At 39.8% G+C, this 17,866-nt stretch overlaps 2 protein-coding genes across 3 annotated transcripts in view; one reads left to right on the top strand and one right to left on the bottom strand.

The window, feature by feature from the left end:
* Nucleotides 1–11,114, bottom strand: part of LOC126252889 (serine/threonine-protein kinase PLK4) — a 245,329-nt gene extending 234,215 nt beyond the window's left edge. For both annotated transcript variants that reach the window (XM_049953858.1, XM_049953859.1), the window contains exon 1: nt 10,862–11,114. In XM_049953858.1, coding sequence (XP_049809815.1) covers nt 10,862–10,903 — 42 coding nt within the window. In that variant the 5' untranslated portion in view covers nt 10,904–11,114. The remainder of the gene's footprint in view (nt 1–10,861) is intronic.
* Nucleotides 11,115–11,306: 192 nt separating this feature from the next.
* The window catches only part of LOC126251474 (heat shock 70 kDa protein 4), a 69,360-nt gene continuing 62,800 nt past the window's right edge, over nt 11,307–17,866 (top strand). The window contains exons 1-2 of the mRNA XM_049951914.1: nt 11,307–11,653; nt 12,198–12,396. Coding sequence (XP_049807871.1) covers nt 11,538–11,653; nt 12,198–12,396 — 315 coding nt within the window. The 5' untranslated portion in view covers nt 11,307–11,537. The remainder of the gene's footprint in view (nt 11,654–12,197; nt 12,397–17,866) is intronic.

The following is a 17,866-nucleotide window of genomic DNA, read 5'->3' as shown; positions in this document are numbered from 1 at the left end:
AAAGGTACAATAATGATGACTGTCATAAAAATAGTTTCTGTAGACTGTCTGGGTTTTACCAGGTACCAGGTTAGTGATATGGAGACAGAAGAAATTGATATGTTAAGATGGAGAACTGCTCCATCAGAACTATTTTGATCATGAGAAGCTGTAGCTGTCAAAATACTCAAGTCTGCAGAAGTACTTTGCTGATCTATTCTCCAGGCACAGGAAACAAATTACAAGTAATTACTGTCTAATGTATGTAAAATAGATGTTTTACTGTCAGTGGTTTCCAATATATGTCTTTTTTTTTTTAATTGGTCATGATATTATGTTTTTACCCATACTGCAAAGCTTGTATCTTTCTCATTCACAGACGCCTTACATATAGTGAATGTAAATCCCGCACAATAACTCAAGCTGAATGTGAAACCAGGCCAAAAGTAGGTCCCAACTGCTTTAATATTGCTAAGATTAAAGAAACCAGTTCAACAGATTCGGCTGAAGCCTATGATCAATCCACCATTTCCCATGAGTCCCTGAACAAATGTGTCTCTCTGCTCCAAGTGTCACCACTTAAAGTCACTTTCTATCAGCTACGAAGCAGCATATGGAAAACATAAAGCACACCAAATCAGCAGTGCACTAAACCACAAAATTCAGAAAGTCTTGAACCTTGATTCTAGTGGTCAGGATGTCAGCAGTGCAAAACCATGTCAACAGTGGACAGATTTTTCTGATGTAATGGAGCTGCTCATTTAAAAATGTAGAAGTTCAACTCATGATGAACAGATTCAGGTTTTTAACAGTTGCCACATCATCATGGAGCATTACCAGAGAAGTATCTTTGACCTCACAGAGTATGTGGTGTGTGCAGCAAGAAAAGTTAAAGACAGCATTGGTATACTCTCTTCTCCAGAATGCAGGAATGGTGAAAATCTATTAACTGAAACTATAAAACAAGAGGTAGTGAAGTTTTATGAACATGACAATTTTCAAGAAAGATTATATTTCCTTGATGATAGATAACAAGAAGCTTCACATGCAGAGAAGAGTTACTTTAGTTGATCTGAAAGAACTGTACACTGAATTTTGTAAGCAGACTCAAAATAAGATCACTTTTTCTAAATTTTGTTAGTTGAAGCCAAAGTGGTTCACACCTGTTGGTGGTGAGGCTTCATTTCCTGATTACAAGATCTTGCTGAAAAAAGCGATGACACACATGCACACTTGCGCGCGTGCTTCTCCCAACATTGAGCTCTGTCAACTGCCAGCTCTTTACGCTTAATGCAAGGAGCCAGGCGTGTGCGCTGGTGTCTGTGTCTATTTTTTTCCTAGAGCTAATAAAAATTGGTGCATTCTGAAAGCTAGCCAAGCTCTGTACCTTTTGTGTGCCTTTCAACGACACTGCCTTTCCGTGAGTTGTCTCCTTTATTCCTCACTAGTTCGTAATTTTCAACCAGAGCTTTCTATACAACAGAAACTGTATGATGCACATTCTATACAACAGAAACTGCATGATAAGCATGTGTATTCAATGCCCTGGGAAGGACACTGTACAAGAATTCATTGGACAAAAATCTGAGTTGGATCTGAAAGGTGATAATGATGTCAGCTTTCGTACATGGATGCATACAGACAGAACCACCAAAGTCACACTTCAGCTGCCTGTGAGAGAATTCTGTGAAAATCTAGTCGAGACGATCGATGTTCTGCAACAGCACCATTATATAACAAAAGGGCATTCTTCATACTTTCAATAATGTAAGGAAAATTTGGCCCATTTTGAAATCATAGTTATTCTAGACACCACTGAAAATTATAGTTATTTGATACAAAATGAGGTACAGGGATATTACTGGAATAATTCTCAGTCAACAGTGCGTCCATCTGTAGTATACCACAAATTTACCAATTCTGTAAAATCTCTGAGCATATGCTGTATATCTGATCACATGCAGCACAATGCCACAGTTGTGCATGTTTTCCTGAGACATTTTGTCAACAACGTCAAACTGCGGCTTACAGATGTACGGATTAAAAAATTATATATTCTGGTGAAGATGCTGAATCACAGTACAAAAATTACAAAAATCTCACAAACCTGACTTACAATCCAAAAGACTTTAGGATTTAAGCAGAAATGCACTTTTTTTGCTTCGTGGCATGAAAAGAGTCCCTGTGACCGTATTGATTGCACTGTAAAAAGCTTAGCCAACACAGTCAGGTTGCAATGTACATCATTATCCAATTACATCTCGACACCTGGAGACCTGTACATATGGGCACTCCACAAAATACAGTGTACTTACATGTTCTTTGTATCTTCACAAGAGATCATATATTATGAAGGTGTCTTGGAATGCAGGTACAAGCAGCAAGGACAGTACCAGGAACACAATCACACCAGGCATTTCTAGTCACTGGTACTAACAGTGTTTTAATGAAGAGACTTTCAATACATGCAGATGGGTCCATTGCCGCTATGGCAGCTCATGAAAATGCTTCGTTGGAAAAGCTGTTGGTGGAGCAATATGTGGCTTTTAAATGCAATGAAAACTGTTACACAGGACACATTCCCAGCTATCACGTGATTTTAAAGGTGTTGAGATTAACTGCATACCTCCTGCTGAACCACAATTCCTTTCACGGCGTAGTAGAAAAGCTGCTGTTTGGGTCCCTTCTCCAATGTTATATGCAATGTGAATGTCGCATCATTACATGGTCACAATGCACAGTTGCATAAACTCAACAATAAAAGCAATGAAAAGATCTTATCTTTGGCCTCTATGTGAAATTATTTCATTTCTGAATCAAGATGTCAAGGAAAATAATGTTATATGCAGGGTGGGAGAGTTTTTAAAATACAAAATCATTCTCTATATTTGAATTTGTTTATGAAAGTGTTCTTTACAGAATTTTGGTGTCTATATATACCAATATACCCATAAACAATTATTAATATCTCTCATTATTGCTTGCATCTTGTATTTTACTTCACTGATGTGGTCTTTTTAATTTACAGAAACAGAGTAAGGATACATCACCACATTTATGCACCCCAGCTGCCTCTCTTAACTCTTTACTGAAAAGGCTCATAACAGTGAAATACAACATATACAGGGTGTTGTCTGGAAAATAAGTTGAATAAATCTGTAAGAACAATTTATTGGAAATAAAATTACAAATGTACAGTAATCTTCAAAATAGCACCCTTCTGACCGAGCGAGGTGGCGCAGTGGTAAGACACTGGACTCGCATTCGGGAGGACGACGGTTCAATCCCGCGTCCGGCCATCCTGATTTAGGTTTTCTGTGATTTCCCTAAATTACTCCAGGCAAATGCCGGCATGGTTCCTCTGAAAGGGCACGGCCGACTTCCTTCCCCATCCTTCCCTAATCCGATGAGACCGATGACCACGCTGTCTGGTCTCCTTCCCCAAAACCAACCAACCAACCAGCACCCTTCTGTGACAAGACACTTTTTCCAGCGATTCTGCCAGCTCTGATAGGCTTCCTGGATCATGTTGATCAGACACCTCATCGTGGCGACTTTCACAGCATCTATCATCCAAAAATGATGGCCCTTTAAGATTCTTTTTATACAAGGAAACAAAACAAAGGTTGCACATGCCAGAGCGGAACTGTATGGTGGTTGTGACAACATTGCCACAGCTTGCGTGGCCAGGAACTTGTTAACAATGAAGGCAGTGTGAGACAGCACATCATCCCCATAAGCTCATTTAAGCATTGAGATAGTATCGGAGCCTGATTTCCTTAATGTAACATAGAATTTAATGGCATGTCACTGTTCAGTGAATCGTGACATTTTGATCTACCGATATGTCACTTGAACACATCTACATACTACGAGCAATCAGCACTCGGCAACAACCACCAGGCAACTGGCGAAGAATGCATCGCCTCCCCAAGACTCCCCACCAGTTGCAACACTGCAACTTTCCAGGTTGGCAGGAAAAAATCATTCAACTTGCCTTCTAGACACCCCCTGTATATTAAGAAAAATGACTGATAAATGTTTTCAGCTCTCACTTGTTTACAGTTCTGACTTACCAGTCAACAACATATATTTTAGGAACAATTTTTCCAGGAATACACATGGTTTTTAATTAATAATCCCCTGTAGTCTTGAATGTGGATGGTATACGTGTGAGTGGCATTTTCATTTTAATCTTTAACAATGAACAAAGTTAGTTACGATATTCTTCTTTGCATTTAAGTTTGCTGTCAGATGTGTAAGACATTTAACAAAAAGAAAAAAAAAGAAAAAAAAAAAAAAAGAAAGAGTTGAGCTTCAAAACTGTATACATGTTGCCCCCCCCCCCACTTCGAAGTTCATCACGCTTGACCTTTTTCTGGTGGAGCTATCTTTAAGCAAGAAATATTAACTGCAGCTTCAAATGGTATTCACTATTATTTATACTTAATACTATGATTAAAGAGTTACAATATACAAACTGAAGTCTGTACTGTTTCCTTGTACAAAGTTAAGATTTAAAAAATCATAAATTCGATGCTCACATTTGTCAAAGTGCCATTTTTCATAAACAATCTGAATGATATATCCTACCTTTTATACATTACATCAACGTATTGTGCTACGTACTTGAGGCATAAAAAATGTGAGGTTTGAAGGTCAACTCGAGAAGTAGAGAAACTCATTACTAAGTTGTGGATCTCTGAGAAGGAAGCTGGTGCCTGACTAATAACAGGGTGCACACCCTCGAGCCTTAAAACATGAATTTCTCAAAAATGGTAAGAGTTAGAACAGTACTATTTGAAAGTTTCACTATTGAAATATGTACCAAATATGACTAAATTCTGAAATGGTCAATTTCGGATCTCCCAAAATACCTGTGAGTTTACAAGAATGATTCAAAAGTGTGTGTTGAGTGAAAGCAATGGATAATCGTTGAAGAGGATTATGATGAAAAATAGGACGGCAGACGCAAAATTCATTGGAGAACTGAATGTCATACTTGCAAACCCTGTCAGCACCAAAGCAACAACTACGGAACCTCCAAAACCAAGGAATTGCAGGGCTAGCTAGAATCCGAATCCCAAGACCATCATAAATGTGATTCTTCAATTTCTGCAGGCGTATTTTATGACGAAATAAATCTCGAGTGAACAGCCTGGTATGAGTGAGCATAGGACACAATATTTCAGCAATCGACTGAGTTGCCATCAGGTGCGCTGATTTACTGACCAGCGGTGGGCCGGCGCCATGTATATATAGGACAATCCCCCTCCCACTCCTCCCTCAGACGCTTCCTACGAGTCAGTGCGGTCCGCGCCCCGCGCGCGGTCCAGATACAGCATCCGTTCTCCCGCCGTCTCGGCACTGCGTCCTAGGTCTTCTCGTTCAGGAGGGTCTGCCGGCACCGCTCTCATTATTCTTCCCTCCTCCCCCAAAGTTGGTACACTCTGGGAAATATCCTTTTTTCTTCTTAATGCGGGTGATCGCGGGTTCCCACGCCTTGCTAAGTATGTAACTGCTGTCACGATTTAGTTGTGGCTCCCTTACTCTGATCTCTACGGCTTCTTTGATGACACAGTCCCAGTATTTGGAAGTCTGTGTCAGGACTTTGGTTTGGTCATAATCCATTCTGTGGCGTTCCAACAGGCAATGCTCAGCGATTGCCGACTTACAGGGCTGTTGCAGTCTAGTGATGTTCTCAGCACCGATCCTCAATGGTACGAATGGTCTGCCCTATGTATACACTATCGCATTGGCAAGGTATCTGATAAACCCCTGATTTACGTAGACCAAGGTTGTCCTTGACAGTACCAAGAAGGCTCTCGGTTTTGCTTGGAGGATGGAAGATGGTTTTCACTTGGTGCTTACATAAAATGCATCCAATTTTTCCGGATAAGGCCCCACAAAACGGAATAATAGCCAAGGCTGCCTCCTCCTGAGGTTCATCCTCAGTTTTCGCCGGTGCTGCAGGTGTGGGATGTAGAGCCTTCCGAATTTGCCCTTCCTTGTAATTGTTCCTCTGAATCACGGTCTTCAGATGGTCCAATTCTTGTTGGAGGAGGAGGAGGAGGATATTGGTGTTTAATGTCCCGTTGACAACGAGGTCATTAGAGAGGGAGCACAAGCTTGGATTAGGGAAGGTTGGGGAAGGAAGTCGGCCATGCCCTTTCAAAGGAACCATCCCGGCATTTGCCTGGAGTGATCTGGGGAAATCACAGAAAACCTAAATCACGATGGCCGGACAGAATTCTTGTTGGAGACTGTCCCTGTCGGAGATGGTGTGAGCTCTGTGTACAAGAGTTTTGAGCTCACCATTCTTTTGTTCCGGGTGGTGGCAGCTATTCGCATGTAGGTACAAATCGGTGTGCATCTTCCTCCTATACATGCTGTGGCCCAAAGTGCCATCAGCTCGTCTTCTAATCAAAACATCTAGGAAAGGGAGCATCCCATCCGTTTCAATCTCCATGGTGAACTTAATATTCTCGTGTCTGGAGTTGAGATGTGTGAGGAAGTCTGCCAGTTTCTCTCTACCATGTGGCCAGATAACGAAGGTATCATCCACATATCTAAAGAAACAGGTAGGTTTTAGATGTGCTGATTCAAGAGCTTCCTCCTCGAAATGTTCCATGTACATATTTGCGACAACGGGTGAGAGTGGACTCCCCATGGCTACTCCTTCTGTCTAATCATAGTATTCACCGTCAAATAAGAAGTAAGTTGATGTCAGAACATGTCTGAAAACGTTGGTGGTCTCTTCGTCAAATTTCTGGCTGATGAGTTCCAAGGATTCTTGTAACAGAACTTGCCTGTCGGAACTCCACAGAATGTATTATGACCAAACCAAAGTCCTGACACAGACTTCCAAATACTGGGACTGTGTCATCAAAGAAGCCATAGAGATCAGAGTAAGAGAGCCACAACTAAATCGTGACAGCGGTTACATCCTTAGCAAGGCGTGAGAACCCACAATCACACAGATTAAGAAGAAAAAGGATATTCCCCAGAGTGTACCAACTTCGGGGGAGGAGGGAAGAATAACGAGAGTGGTGCTGGCAGATCCTCCTGAATAAGAAGACCTAGGATGCAGTGCCCAGACGGCAGGAGAACGGACGCTGTACCTGGACCGCGCGCGGGGCGCGGACCGCACCAACTCATAGAAAGCGCCTGAGGGAGGAGCGGGAGGGGGATTGTCCTATATATACATGGCACCGGCCCACCGCCGGTCAGTACATCAGTACACCTGATGATGGCAACTTGGTCGACTGCCGAAATATTGTATCCTATGCACACTCATACCAGGCTGTTCACCCGAGATTTATTTTGTCACCATCATAAATGATTCAAATGTTCATAACAGGGAAAGGTAATGCTGAAGCAATAATGGAGCAATGGAAGAAAGTCATTTGGCCGGATGAGTCTCGTTTCACAGTTTCCAACTTCTGGCCAACTTCACGTACCAAGACTGAAACATGATGGTATTTGGTGATGATTTGGGCAGCCATATCAAGATACTCAATGGGCCCAAAGGTTACTCTCCAAAGTCACATTATTGCCACGGATTATGTGACCATTTTGGCTCATCAGATCCATCCCATGGTACAATGTTTGTTCTCCAACGGTGATGCTGTGTGCTGAGAGACAGGATCCCTGATCATACAACTAGCATTCTCCAGGACTGGTTTTGTGAGCACAAGACCAATTGCTGCATTCCCCCTAGTCATCACAGCCACCAGATCTAGATTTGTGAGCACAAGACCAATTGCTGCATTCCTCCTAACCATCACAGTCACCAGATCCAGATATTATGGAGCCTTTATGGTCTACTTTGGAGAGAAGGGTGTGTGATCATTATCTACCTCTTATCACCATTATCTGAACATGCCACTATTTTGCAGGAGGAATGGTAGATTCCCTTGCAAAACATACAGGACCTGTATTTATCCTTTCTGAGATGACTGGAAGATGTTTTTAATGTCAATGGTCTTCCGAATATATCACTCCCATAGGGTCCACAAATACAAAAATTACACTAACTACAGCAGGACATACAGGCATTTAAGCAGTCACACTTCTCACGCTCCCTAAGAAAATGGAATGGGAGGAAACCCTAATATGTGGTAAAATGGGAAGTTATCCTCTACCATACATTTCACAGTGGTTTGCAAAGTATGTAAATATAGTCATCAACTCCAGGATCTGCTGAGTGGACTTGTTCTCTGGACATTTCAATCATCACAACTCAGTTCAAAAGTGCTGAGTCCTGAATATCACATGCCTTAATCATATAACATTTCTTGCTAATTTCATAGAGTTCTTGGCTCTTCCTTTTTCAGTCACTTGTGTGTCACACTGGGCCAGATATTTCGAGACTACTGAAGAATGGGATACAACCCATCAGCTTTGACCAATGATGTCAGAATTTGACAGAGATGATTTATTATGCAGATTTAACTGCAAAGACAAGTATTCGTAAACAAAGTAATGCAGGCGAGAGAAAACAGATGGTAGACATATATCACGTCCACTAATATTTCAAACATAATGTTAAGTATATCACTTGTTTCAGTCCTAGCACTTCTGTAAAAAATACAGAAAAAAGGGATAGAAGTAATGTTCGCATGGAATACTTCAGTTGGCATATATATGAGTTGTATCTGGAACTTCAGTTGATCTGTATAGCTTAAACACAGTAGGCCTATGCGAAACAAATTAAACTTACATCAATTTATTCTTCTTCGTTAGCATTAGTAACCTATTCTTCAGTAGACATATATAGATCAAATGAAGTACAGGATACTAATTTTACAGGTGTTGCTTCTTTTGCCTCTGCTACTACTAGCATTCTGTTCTTACATAGATATTATTACTAGCGAAGAAACAACCCTGTCTGTGGGCAAAAAATTATAATTAGGACAAAAGTTAATATGTTTTACTTGAAACTGGTTGGTTAGTTGCATGCTACAAATCATATTCTGAAGAAGCATGTGTCAGAGGTATAATGGTGACACACACCCGATTATAATTTATATTATAGGTACATGTTCCACTTAGTTTTATAAATTATCTCACCAGTGGAACATTATAAAAATCTCCACCGAATAATCCAGTATATAACATTACGATATGAACAGTTATGTCATCAACAATAAATTTGAAGCACACGAGGGGAAAATGAAACAAATAAGGGCATAAAGAAAGACAAATACCCCTATCTAAGTACTTTGTGTAGACCTAATGGGCTTTTTCATAAATAATAATCAAACTTGAATCACAGAAAATTATAAATTTACAGGATTTCAAGCGCAACCTACTTAAACGAAATAGGCACTATATAATTACAACTCACATTTTGACAAAATATAAGTTGTAGGAGAAAAAAAAAAAAGAGAGAGTGATCTATCTCCAATGAATAACGAAGGCCTCACTGGCCGAAAGTTCATTTTCTGAAAGTCTTTCTTTTGTGCCTATATGCGACTCAGCATCTCTGCTATATGATGGTAAGTAGCAACTCTCCTTTTCGTAATAGTGTTGAATCATAAGGTAAGTAATTCATCTACACATTCAATGGCTTACAAAACTCTTATTACTTATTCTCAAGTACTCCGAGTCAGTCTGTGGCCCTTACCATGCCTAAATTATACATCTACATCCACACTACATAAGGCAGAGTGAAGTGCACTGTACTATACATTATTAGGGTTTCTTCCCATTTCATTCACATAAGGAGGATGGAAACATTGCTTAAAAATCAATAATGTTTCCGTGCATGCTGTAATTAGTCTAGTCTCCTCTTCGTGTTTCCAACAGGAGTTACATTTAGGCCTAGGGTGGTATAGTATATTCCTCATTTATACTCGTTCTCAAAATTCTGCCTGTAGACTTTCATGGGATAGCTGACATCTATCTCCCAGCGCCAGCCAGTTCACATTTCTCAGGATTTCTGTGACACTCTGACTTGGTCAAACAAACTGGTGACTATTCACACAATGCTTCTTTGTGTTGATTCACCACCATCTTGTTAGTCCTAATGGGTCCCATGCACTTGAGAAATATTCCAGGATGAGCCCCACAATTGTTTGTAAATTATCTCCTTCATAAGCTGATTGCTCTTTCTTAGTAGCATACCATTGAGCTGAAGTCTGCCACTCACTTCAGCTATGACTGAGCTTATGCAATCATTCATATCCCCCACAAACTGTTACAAGCAAGTATTTGTACATCTCCAAATTGTGAATCATTGGCACTGTAATTATAACTACTTTCCTCCTTTAGGAGAGCGTGAACTGTTTCATATTACTGAACGTTTAAAGCATATTGTGAATCTACACACCACAATTAAATCTCATCAACAACTAACTGGATTTTTGTGCAGCTCTTTTCCTTTAGCACAGCTTTTTCACTACAGACAACCTAACTGTTTCACCTGCCAGAAATCTGAGGTTGCTATCTATATCATTGTACTGACGTTGTATGAATAGATTCATTAATCCAGAATTACATTTTAATATTTAAAACCACTTTCTAATATCATTTACACATAGGTGTCTACGAAATGTAAAGTCAAAAGTATTGGAGGGTGCAAGCATTGAGAGGATGGGGCTTACAAAGAACTATTGACATATTCGTGCTCAATGTGACAAAAATACACAAGAAAACATAAATCACAACAGTTAGACTTAGGCTCCAACCACTCTACACAATTATTGTTAGCGGTTTCACGAATGTAAGAAGTTGCAATACTCAAAAAGAATATGAATAATTTTTTCCCACAAAAATGTCAATGGCCTTGGTATTTCTCGCTATCTGCTCCATATATTCAATGTTTAGAATAACACAACAGTGAAACAGGATATATGCAAGCTATAGTAAAGTTTCTGACCTCAATTCGCTGTCCAAAGGCCGACTTTCCGCCGAGAGACATTTTAAAAATCAATGTAGTCTTGTCCCAAACACAGTAAACATCGCTTCAACAATTTCTGCAACCGACCAGTAGAAAAATATTAAATCCATAGCAATGCTGAAAACTATGTTGTTCAAAGATAAACAAATAAAAATTTCTCTTTTTCACATGATTGTTTTCAAACAGATTTCATATTCTTGTGTTTTTCTCAGTAATGACCAACGAAATCAAGATTCCCAGTCACGTGTCTGTAAGCGAGCCGCTGATTCGTTAAAAATGCGCGGAGTGAGGTAAGACGCTTCACCAAAGAAGTTCATCGACTCGAAGCCTTCTCTACTCCTATACCTTACTGGAATTGGTACAGTATCTATGCTACCGCATATATGATTCCATGAACCAGAGTATTTAACAAGCAGTACAGAGACCAGCGCTCCAGTGCTGAAAATTGGTGTCTGGAACATTCTTCTGTCTTCGCGATCGTAGTGGACAGTGGTTGGTTGTTCTATGTGCCAGAAATTTCGTATCTGTGCCGGTGGATGATTTGCCGGATTTTTGCTGCATAGCTCGAGCATTTGTTGTTGTTGTTTGTTGGTGGTTGATTCCGTGTAACGTATTTGCGCTTTCACAGCGTTGGTAAATATTTTTAAGCTGTGAAATGGCCGCAATGTCCGTTATAGGAATTGATTTTGGCAACGAATCGTGTTATATAGCAGTGGCAAGAGCTGGTGGAATTGAAACTATTGCGAATGATTACAGTTTGCGAGCAACACCGTAAGTACATTCGTCACTGACATCTAGTATTTCAGTATTTGACAGGGGAAAGTCGTGTTTTAACCTACTGTTGCAGATCGTGGTTTGTGAGTTAATGTAGATCAAGGTTAACCCTGAGCTTGTGCAATCGAGCCGAAAAATGACTCACCTAGTGATAATATTATTGTAATAGGTGATTCATTCCTAAGATTTTTCATATGCCTTTCTTGGGTAGAAAGTGATTCTTTGCTATTTATGGTCATGGCCATGGAGACCGACAGTAGGTGGCACCTTGTTTTGCGAAGGCGCTTTCCGATTACGGAAGGCAACTAAAGAAATCTCTGTTAGAGCTTACCAGTCCGTTTGCTAATGTGGGAAATGAGTGTTTCTTGTGTCGAATTGATATTGTTATTTATGGCCGTAAGTTGTTTATAGTTCGTAAGGTAGTTGACATTACAGTGTTCAAAAGATTTCTAAAGCATACAGTCAAAAATATAGCACTGTTTATTCGATGAGCGTTACAGATTTGATATTCAGTCGCGGTGTTTTTCTGTTTAATTTACAGATCATGCGTCGCATTCAGTGGGAAAAATCGAATATTGGGCGTCGCAGCAAAGAACCAAATGGTAACAAACATGAAAAATACCATATATGGGTTTAAAAGACTTCTTGGTCGAAAATTTAGTGACCCATACATACAGCAGGAAGTGAAGCATTTACCATACAGGATTGTTCAGCATGGGAATGGCGGAATAGGTGTTAAGGTAAGTTCACAAATGAGTAAATTTGATGTAATAATTGTTAATTTCCCCACAGGCGTTTGGTATGGAAATTTCTTCGTAGTTTTCTCAATACTTCCTTTTCATTTTTCTCTCCTTTGAACTCTTGTATGAACAGCAATTCATTTGCAAATCCATTTACATTACATTTGTTTTCCATGGATCCCTTGGAGAGGAGTCTCTGGGATGTGGAAAGAGTCAGTGCTTTTTTTCTGTGACTATTAAAGTTCGTTGCTAGAGTATATTGTATCACCTTTTTATCGGATGTAATTCCTTGTGACCGTTCAAATAATTATGCCAGAAAATAATTTTATGAAGAACAGTGTGTGACTGGAAAAGAACTGCAAATATGGAGATTGTGTGAATAAGACAGGGGGGTAGACTCCTAAAAAAAAAATCATACGTAACTACACGTTGAAAATTATCCAACCGAGAGGGGCTTCAAGCTCATGAAACGCTGTCATAAGTTTTTTACTCTCTCTCTCTCTCTCTCTCTCTCAAAATATTCTAGGGCAGATAAAGAGAATTTATGGAAAAATCAGTATGTTTCAGATAAATTTCTTTTTCTTGTCATAGTTGCCTTAAGCACTTAATAAATTGTAGACTTCTAGGCTGTATTATTAAAGTTAATGGAGTAATGTCAAGTCCAGGTTGGAATATAAACACTTATGAAAAGGATAGATTGCTAATCCCCATAAAGATGACACATTGAGTTACAGATGACAACAATAACAAAGATTGTTTCTCACCAAGCTTCCAGCGAAAACCTTCAAGAGAGAAAAAAAACACACACAGTCGTACAAGGAATCACAGCTCAAACACACTTGACGGCTATCTCTACCCGAAGTAGCTGTATGACACTCCAATAGAGACTGAAAATTAACTGGTAGATATGGTCATAGCTGCCTATCTCATTCATCAGTACACAAGAAGGACATTTTACCGTGGAACAAACTTTTGTGTGTTGTTGTGTAATTCATACCTTTGAGAGTATAACTTCAGTAGTTATTTGCTTAAGTTGTCCCTGTGATAAGCAATGCCAGTAGAAAGAAAACTTGTATTTCTGACTTACCTGATAGTACCAGTTCAGAAATCTCTACTTTATTTATCATTTGTTCCCTAACTAATGACATATGAAAACTGTTGCTTAGTTCTTAGATTCAGGATCTGTACAATGTATATTGATTTATTGCCAGTGCTAAGAAACTCCACTTCAAACCATGAGCAGATACACTTCTTCAGCAAGTAGAAAATGAAACTGGTTTTGATGGCATGAAAACAGAAGACATTCTGACATTGCTCAACTGAGGTGCGGGAGAGAACAGAACAGATCTTTTTTGGAAATATTTACAGTATCCATTATATCATGCATAATTGTACATCATACCTTAGCAAAAGATCTTGCTGAAAACCCAAGGAAATTCTGGTCATACGTAAAATCGGTAATCTTTCACGCAGGAGGATCGTACAAACATACCGCCATTTGAGTCTCGTACAGATTCCCGTATGGTGGGCATAATGATAGACATCCCTGGTGTTGTGAAGCAGCTGAATGGGTTGAAAATACATAAATCGCCAGGTCCTGATGTGATTCCAATTCGGTTTCACAGAGAGTACTCTACTGTATTGGCTCCTTACTTAGCTTGCATTTATCGCGAATCTCTTGCCCAATGTAGAGTCCTGAGTGACTGGAAAAATGCGCAGGTGACGCTTGTATATAAGAAGGGTAGAAGGACAGATCCTCAAAAATTACATACCAATATCCTTAACATTGGTTTGCTGCAGGATTCTCGAACATATTCTCAGTTCGAATATAATGAATTTCCTTGAGACAGAGAAGTTGCTGTCCATGCATCAGCATGGCTTTAAAAAGCATCACTCCTGCGAAACGCGACTTGCCCTTTTTTCACATGATATCTTGCAAACCATGGATGAAGGGTATCAGACGGATGCCATATTCCTTGACTTCCGGAAAGCATTTGACTCAATGCCCCACTGCAGACTCCTAACTAAGGTACAAGTATATAGGATTGGTTCCCAAGTATGTGAGTGGCTCGAAGACTTCTTAAGTAATAGAACCCAGTATGTTGTCCTCGATGGTGAGTGTCCATCGGAGGTGAGGGTATCATCTGGAGTGCCCCGGGGATGTGTGGTAGGTCCGCTGTTGTTTTCTATCTACATAAATGATCTTTTGGATAGGGTGGATAGAAATGTGTGGCTGTTTGCTGATGATGCTGTGGTGTACGGGAAGGTGTCGTCGTTGGGTGACTGTAGGAGGATACAAGATGACTTGTACAGGATTTGTGATTGGTGTAAAGAATGGCAGCTAACTGTAAATATAGATAAATGTAAATTAATGCAGATGAATAGGAAAAAGAATCCCGTAATGTTTGAATACTCCATTAGTAGTGTAGCGCTTGACACAGTCACGTCGATTAAATATTTGGGCGTAACATTGCCGAGCGATATGAAGTGGGACAAGCATGTAATGGCAGTTGTGGGGAAGGCGGATACTCATCTTCTGTTCATTGGTAGAATTTTGGGAAGATGTGGTTCATCTGTAAAGGAGACCACTTGTAGAATGCTTGTGCGACCTATTCTTGAGTACTGCTCGAACGTTTGGGGTCCCTATCAGGTCAGATTGAGGGAGGACATAGAAGCAATTCAGAGGCGGGCTGTTAGATTTGTTACTGGTAGGTTTGATCATCGCGCGAGTGTTACGGAAATGCTTCAGGAACTCGGGTGGGAGTCTCTAGAGGAAAGGAGGCGTTCTTTTCGTGAATCGCTACTGAGGAAATTTAGAGAACCAGCATTTGAGACTGACTGCAGTACAATTTTACTGCTGCCAACTTACATTTCGCAGAAAGACCACAAAGATAAAGAGAGAGGGCTCGTACAGAGGCATATAGGCAGTCATTTTTCCCTCATTCTGTTTGGGAGTGGAACAGGGAGAGAAGATGCTAGTTGTGGTACGAGGTACCCTCCGCCACGCACCGTATGGTGGATTGCGGAGTATGTATGTAGATGTAGATCCTTATAGTGTCCTCCTTTTACCTTTTCACCTACCCCTCTTGCCTTACTTTTTCCCGTCAGTTGGCTCCTGCTTTTGTGCAATGAGTGTTATGTCTTGGAGTTTCCATTGGTGGAAGAAGTCCATTTATCTTTTTATTCTGTACTCGTACAATATAATTTTACTTCCTGAGTCTTTGTTGTAGAGATAATGCAGATTGAAAACTAGTATTTCAGTTATATGGAAGGACAGTTTTTTAGGTCAGCAGATGATCTTCTGTTCACATAAACAATACGACCGCATTTGGCCTCGCTTACCGATCCCAAACATATCAAGGTTGTATTTGACAAAACTGTAGGCACAAAAATTGTTTGGACGATTTCAATTCTTGTACAAACACCTGTTCACAAGTAGACTGAATAACAAATCTCTGGATGCACACACTTTTAAGAATCTGTCACACTGGCTTAGTGGTTGTGGAAATGCTTATAAGCATTAGTACTGTAACATTGGGCTAGTGGCTCGTGTTGACATTTAAAAGTGCCAGTTGTAGTGGAGGTCTCGGAATAACATACTGGAACAGAAATGCAAGAGCTACAACTTAGTTGATAAGTTTGCCAATGATCCACTGTTGAATGTAAAACTTATTAATTTTTTGTGTTGTTGGTAGTTTATTCTCAGAATTTTAATCTTGTGGTCCTTTCGTTCTTTTTCTGCATATGTCACATCTTGATTTTTGAAAAATTTTGTTAAACGATTTAAGAAACGTTGAATAAGCATGACAGCCAAATTCCTTCAGTTTCAAAAAGAAAGTAAAACTGCCCCCAAAAAAATCCTCTGCAAAAGATTCTTCCTGAGCCCGTTGAATGATATGTTCCTGGGAGCTAAGCCTAGTCTCAATTCAGGTGTCATTGGAAAACATGGTTTGAGCCAAAGGGGTCCAGATAAGCTTATTTCAATATTTGAGAAAAAGAAGTGGCTTAGCTGTTCTGCTGCTGCTGCTGCTGCTGCAGTAATGATTGAATTCCATGAATAGAACTCGGCCATGATTAACCGACACAGTGAGAACATACAGTGGCACAGGACAACAGTCATCATTTCTGTTGATCGTCTTTCCACTTCCATAAGTTATCCTCTAAACTTGAGATACGAATTAGGAGGGGAAAAGAGTTTTGTGGCTTTCACACATTTGTATAGTCATGGAATGTCTCAGGTCTTTGCTTGTAAGTATATTGGTGCCATAGCTTTGAAAATGCTTGTTTATGAAAGTAATGGACAGAAGAATTGAACGTGGCACGATTACCACCATTGTAGTACTTTGAAAAATTTCCAAAAACTGTGAATGATACTTTAGGTCCAGTGCCATTATTGAACATTTTGTAGTCTTCAGTCCAAAGACTGGTTAAAAGAGCTTGCAGTTCTAATACCGAGTAAGAGAGATTTGCTAATGGCTACATTCTGTATCTCACCATGTGTGATAGCATCGTAGGCTTAGCAATGTAAGACTCTTGAATAGCCTCCCTGTGTTCCCGGTAAAGCCTTGCCCTACAACCACACGGACTATCATTTTAATTCGCAAATGAAGTCTGAATATTTTTCATCCAGAAGTGATAACTGTTCTTCTGCACAACTGTATGTTTTCACTGCCTCATGTAATTGTGGGCAAGTTCTCTTCATGGAATTCAATCATTATTGCAGCAGCTGTGGATTAGCTAAGACACCTACTTCAGTAAGTTTATCCAGCTACCTTTGGCTCAAATCAGAATGTGTTCTGATGAGGCTGTAATCAAGACTACATTCAACTTTCATGAACGTATGTATGTCAATAGGCTTTGGGAGAATATTTTGCAAAAAAAAAAAAATTTAAAGTGCAAGTGCAGCTTTACCTACTTCTTGATACTAAAGGAATTCAGCTATATTATGCTTTTAACCAATTTCAGTTCCTTAAGAGTAAAAAGACAAGCTTTTCTCAAATAAATTAACATCTTTTTGAACATCATGAAATTTTACCATTGTCTAAATCGTTTGCATCAGATTGAAATTCTCTGAATCAGCTGCCAACAACACAAAAAATTAAATTTTACATTCAACAGTGGATCACTGGCAAACATATCTACTAAGTTGTAGTTCTGCATTCTGTTCCAGTTTACCAGTCTTAAAACATTACCGCCACTTGTCAACACGAGCCACTAGTCCAGTGCCGCTAACATTTGTAAGCATTTCCACAACCAACAAGCCAATGTGACAGATGCTTAAGTGTGCGCATCCACATGTATGTTATTCAGTCTAGTTGTGAACAAGTGTTTGTACAAGAAAGTCTTTGGGAACAATTTTTGTGCCTACAGTTTTGTCAAATACGACCTTAATATTTCTGGAACTTATAGGTGAGACCAGGTGCTGTTGTATTATTTATATGAATGGAAGACGATCTGCTATCCTAACAAA

The sequence above is a fragment of the Schistocerca nitens genome, chromosome 4 (assembly GCF_023898315.1).
Source record: "Schistocerca nitens isolate TAMUIC-IGC-003100 chromosome 4, iqSchNite1.1, whole genome shotgun sequence".
In the NCBI taxonomy this organism is placed as follows: Eukaryota; Metazoa; Arthropoda; class Insecta; order Orthoptera; family Acrididae; genus Schistocerca; species Schistocerca nitens.
This window is presented reverse-complemented; position numbering and strand designations above follow the sequence as displayed.